The sequence below is a fragment of the Pistacia vera genome, unplaced genomic scaffold (genome assembly GCF_008641045.1).
Source record: "Pistacia vera cultivar Batoury unplaced genomic scaffold, PisVer_v2 Contig1150, whole genome shotgun sequence".
Classification (NCBI taxonomy): Eukaryota; Viridiplantae; Streptophyta; class Magnoliopsida; order Sapindales; family Anacardiaceae; genus Pistacia; species Pistacia vera.
Window position 1 is genome coordinate 34000 of NW_022195194.1, and position 5530 is coordinate 39529.

Below are 5530 nucleotides of genomic sequence, written 5' to 3' on the forward strand. Positions count from 1 at the left end.
AATTCTTATTTATTACATTACATGGGTTGTTTTTGTCATTTTCTTATTACAAAGTGTAAAAATCAGTAATCAAAAGTAGTTGCAGCGTCTCTATCGTATCCTTACAGAAACCTGATTGAATCAGCCTGTTCCTATAAATTCCAAGAACATCATTCACATTATACAGCCTGGTTCATTAAATCCCTTAGGAGTCCCTTAGGAGTTTGATGATAGCGTTTATGAGATTAAACTATTGTAGTAATTTTGAGGGTAAATTATTGTAATAGTTTTAAGAAATTTTTAGTAATAGTTTTTAAAACATCCAATCTGTATTTGAAAGTTTAATTTCTAGTGGTTTTAATAATTTTTTAAAATAATAAATTTACATATATATCCATAAAAATACCCCAATTTAGAGTTTTATTTTTTCAATTACAAGGTAACGGTTCTTTATTTGTTTTTTATTTATTAGCATTTTGTAACTTCAGATTTAATAAAGTCTTTTATACTTCTTTACCATTTTTTTTGCAGCATCTGGAATGATTGAAAAATTGTAGTCCTAATTCTCTAAAAAACCATCTAGAAATGAGATTTTAATAATTTTTTTATAATTGTCTAAAATTATTTTATATTTAATATAGTTGGAGACGAGCATAATATAGTTAAATTTTTTTTTTAATATAATTGAGATGATTTTGTAGTGGATAGGTTTTTGAACCCGTTAAAACTAGTACATAAAAATCAAACAAATAATATTTTTTAAATACCTCAAAAATAGTTTAATTAAAAATCCATTAAAACCGGTGAAAAAAAAAAAAAAAAAAAACTCCGAAAAGACCCCAAGACTTCTACATAAATTGTTATTCAACATTGAACATACGTAGAATACGATAACGATCCTCCAACCAAAAGCTCCAAGTGGCAAGAGGCACTCCGTCAGAACAGAACTTCTTTATCTTTAAAAAAAAAATAATAATAATAAATAAAGGGGGGTTAAATTAAATGTGATATTTCTCAAAAGAGACTGTTGCATCAACACTTGAAAATGAAAGGCACCGACAGGTGAAACAGAGCTTTTCCCCTCCCTGGCCGAAACGGCGAAACGTACGCTTTTTACTCACGTGGATCACGTGAACATAAATTAAAGCCGGATTTAAATATGTCCAAACAAAATCCTTCCCGACCCTGCCTCGCATGATCTTCTCTCCACTCACCAATCCCACTACTTCTAAGAATCTTCTTCATCTACAAACGCGCTTCAATTCCAATAACAGAACGCGTCTTTTTACATACGCTTTGAAGCGCGTACAGAAAACCCATAAACAGTTCCCCAGATTCGAAATCTTAGAAAATTTGAAAGATATGCACAAGTTACCGCATGTTCATTTCAGTTCATGCTTCTCTAACAACCATCCTCATCTAGCGTTACCGTCACCGAAACCGTGTTTGGTAGCTGAGAAGATCCAAAGTAAATGAGGAATTTTTTAATCTTTGATTCTGGATTTTTTTGGGATTTTGTTCAAATATTTACTTGGGTCTCTTAAAGATTCAAATTTTAAATTTCAAAACATGAAAATTTAGACATGTACAGTTACACTTGAATTAACCTCTTATATTAAAAAAGCAAAAAGAAAAGGTAAATTAAGTATGTAATTATACAATTATAATCTCAGTTCTCATCTAAATCATTCATCATCATCATCGCCATCTTCTGATGATGATGGTAATGACGACGATGTTGAATTTCTGCAAAACTCAAACTTGTTCTCCTCCATTTTCTCGAGTACAAAATGCCCCAATAAATCCACAGTCTCCACCAAGTTCTCTGTACACAAGAACTCTTCACTGTAAACTTTCTCAACTTCCCTATCAAAGTCATGCACAAACACATGCGTCCTCTTCTCCTTTCCCCTCCTGCTTCTCGCCATTACAGCCGCCGAATATATCGGAGCCATCCTCCCTGGAGCGGCCGAGTTGTAGCCACGTGGACCATCCACTAAAATTACATCCCAATCGATGTCATATAGATGATTCGGCATGTCGTTGATTCCCAATTTGCAGTCAGAAAATAGAAGATTTTGAACTGGCCTGCACTCGTCTCTCACATGACCTCTCGCAAACGACAAAAGTTGTCTCATTTCCTTGACCTTGGTGACATATTGAACATCGTAAATCTCGACATCCGGATGGTTTTTCTCAAAAGATTGGACTAAGAACTCGCTTTCGTCGAGAAAGATCGTGTGGCCTTGGAAGTTTAGAGACTTCCAGAGGAGGGACTCGTGGGTGAGACCGAAAATGAGGAAGTTACAAGAGGGAGAACAGGTTGAGAGCGTGTTGGCAATGGAGGTAAGCTCGGCTGGAGACATGGTGGAGTTAGAGGTGGAGGTGTAGTGGAGGAGGGCGGTGGTGATGGTTGACGGAAGGCTGCCGGAGCTCGTGGCAGACGTCAATATATTGGTGGAGGCGGCGGGGTTGAGGGCGGTGGTGAAGAAAGTGAGAGTGAAGACTAAGGTGAAGAAAGCGATGAAGAAGAGAAGGTAAAAGCGGTGGTGGTGAGCGGAGGAGGGTTTATGGATGGAAGGGTGGAGGAGAATCAGCTTCGTGTTCGTGTTGCTCTTCATGATTGATCGATGTTGAAAACGAAGAAGAGTGAGAGTGATTAGTTTTTTTAATTTTGTGGAAATGAAGAGTGAGAGGACAGAGAGGAATCACGGAGGAGATTGAGACAACTACACCAAGACCAAGGAGGAAGGGTGAAAGGCATGGGGGTGATGTTAAAGAATGGACATGTGGGGGGCCCCCGGAATTTTTGTGTAAATAGTGGGACAAATTCTTTTTTTTTTTTTAATTATTATTATAGATAAAATTCTATCCCATTTATTTAGGAGATTCACAAGTTATTAAATTAAATGATTATGTGAACATAAGGACAAACATATAGTATATGATTTAAAGTGAAATTATGGAGGAGGCTGGATAAAATGAAAGATGTTGGAACAGTATGGAAATAAGGTGAATATTAATTAATGGATGGATATGGGGATATAATGAACAAAAATGTTATATCCACCGGTAGATTGGTACCGAACAATTACACCAAAATACGTGGATGTCGTCACGTTAGACGATAGAACACTGACTTAAATAGACGGTCGTCCAACGGTTTTGGACTGTCGTTCATACTCCTGGACGACCGTTCATAATGGAATGAACGAGGGTCTATAAAAAGTAATTTTTTAAAAAAAAAAAAAATTACAAACGATGGACGGCAGTCCATCTTATGCGAACGACCGTCCCTATAAAGGAAGTCAAACTGAGACTGCATTCGGTTTCCTCTCAAATTAAACTGAGAGTTATGGACTCTTTTTGCACTCCGTTTTGGGTAGTGCACGGTCACCCTGCTAAGCCATAAATGGCTGAATCTTACTCTTCTTCGAACCCTCCGGAAACAAAAGTGAACACAGACAGTTCAGTAGCAATAGAGGTTGTTGCGGCTGCGATAGCATGGGACTTTTTCGGCCATCTTCTTTGGGCTTTCTGGAAAACGGTTGAGTGGAAAGAGATTTGGAAAGTGAAACTTTATGCAATCTACCATACGGTGGAGATGGCTTTGCGAATGGGCATTCGGAACCTTTGGGTAGAGTCTGACTCATTATATTGAGCCAAGATGATTAACTCCCAATGCAAGCCCTACCAACCTCATTTGAAACAACATTAAGCTTCTTCTGGTCCTCCCCTTGAACGTTGACAGCACCTTGAACACCACCTCATTTGAAACAACATCAAGCTTCTTCTGGTCCTCCCCCTGAACGTTGACAGCACTTTGAACGCTAGTCAAGTTGGAAATGCTGGCTCTCTAAACCAAAGAAGCTATTTGCTTACAAGCTGTAGAGATGCTTGAAAGCACAATAGTGAGCTCCTACAATCACCCAGCTCCGGCAGGATGCTACCATAAAAGGAGTTGTTACTGAGCTTGAGAATCGCGAGGTTCGAAAGCTTGCCAAGCCACCGAGGAATCTCACCACTCAGCTGGTTATTCGACAATGAGATCCAGGTCAAATTGGTGCAGTTGCTTAAACCAGAAGGCACTGGTCCCGACAACTGGTTGAAGTCAAGAATCAATGTCTGCAATGTTTAAATGTTACCAAGCTCCTGTGGGATCTCCCCATGGAGATTATTCAACCACAGCTTCAAATCCTGAAGCTTAGACAGAGCCCCCAAGCTTGAAGGGATAGTTCCAGAGAGAAAATTGAAGCTTAAGTGGAGTGAAACAAGCTGTGAACAGTTACTAAGAGTCGGAGGAATGGAACCAGTAACGTTGTCTTCTCTTGACATTAACGTTGTTGTAGTTACTGGGACATGAGACAAGTGTTTTGGTATCAAACCCACATAGTTGATAAGGAGAGAGACGAGATAGAGAACGAGAGCTTGATAAAAGAAGTTGTGACAAAGATGTAGTTGAAGTTGAAATTTAAAAATGTTTACAACCATATGGACGCCAGTCCATCTTATGTGGATGGCCTCCATTTCATCCACATAAGATGGACTGGCGTCCATCTTCTTTTTTGTTTTTAGTTAAAAAAAAAAAAAGGCTGCGTTTGGTGTAATATTTTTATCCCTATTCTGGATCCTATTTTTCAAATAGCGTTTGGTACAATATTCTCAAAATATTACCCTATTTTTTTAAATTACATTTTAACCCCATAAAGTTATTAATTTCACTAAATACCCCCTAAAAAAAAGTTTAAAAATTAACAAAAACACCCCCATCAACCCAACTTGTCAGATTCCGGCCACCACCGTCGGTGATAGCCGGAATCTGTACAACGGCCAAACTTCCGACCAGAAATGGCCGGAAGTTCACCGCTGTGGCCTTTTCCGGCCAGATCCACCACGGATCTGGCCGGAAAAGGCCAGATCTGGCCGTCAGCGACGGCCAAAGAAATGGCCGTCGTTGACGGTCAACGACGGCCAAATCTTGGCCGTCGTTGACCGAAAACGACGGCCACATCTTTGGCCGTCGTGACGGCCAAAGATGGCCGTCGTTGGCATTTTCCGGCCGTCGACGGCCAAAACAAACGGTAGATTGGCCTTTTCCGGCCAGATCCACATGGATCTAGCCGGAAAAGGCCATAACGACGTGTTACGGCACAGATCCGACAAGTCTGTGCCGTAACGAAATTTTCGGCCAGATTCCGGCGGTGGTGGCCGGAATCTGACACTGCAGATGGTGGGGGTGTTTTGTCATTTTCATGCTAGGGTCTTTATGTAAATTAGTAAACCTAAGGGCTTTTTTATAAATTTTAAAATTTACCTCGTAATACCCATATCCAATAACCCAATACTATCCCTAAAATCTATCCAAAATACTAAACCAAACACACCCAAAATTGTATTGCTTATCAACGCCAGTCCATCTATTATGGACGGTGGTCCATTGAGGTGGACGGCCGTTCGAAAATGTTGGACGACCGTCCATTTACAAAAGTCTTATCGTGTCTTACGTGGCGAGTCTGAATCAGGGGTCACGTGTTTCGGTGCAATTTCGGTG

At 39.7% G+C, this 5530-nt stretch overlaps 1 protein-coding gene across 1 annotated transcript; it reads right to left on the reverse strand.

Moving 5' to 3' along the window:
- Nucleotides 1-1561: 1561 nt before the first annotated feature.
- Nucleotides 1562-2686, reverse strand: LOC116146719 (protein IRX15-LIKE-like). The gene has a single exon (XM_031432144.1). It carries the CDS (start codon nt 2598-2600, stop codon nt 1665-1667), a length of 936 nt encoding a protein of 311 aa, XP_031288004.1. The 5' UTR covers nt 2601-2686; the 3' UTR covers nt 1562-1664.
- Between the last annotated feature and the right edge of the window lie 2844 nt (nt 2687-5530).

Coding starts and splice junctions, on each gene's coding strand:
- LOC116146719 (XM_031432144.1), bottom strand. CDS start 2,600: ATGAAGAGCAACACGAACACGAAGCTGATTCTCCTCCACCCTTCCATC.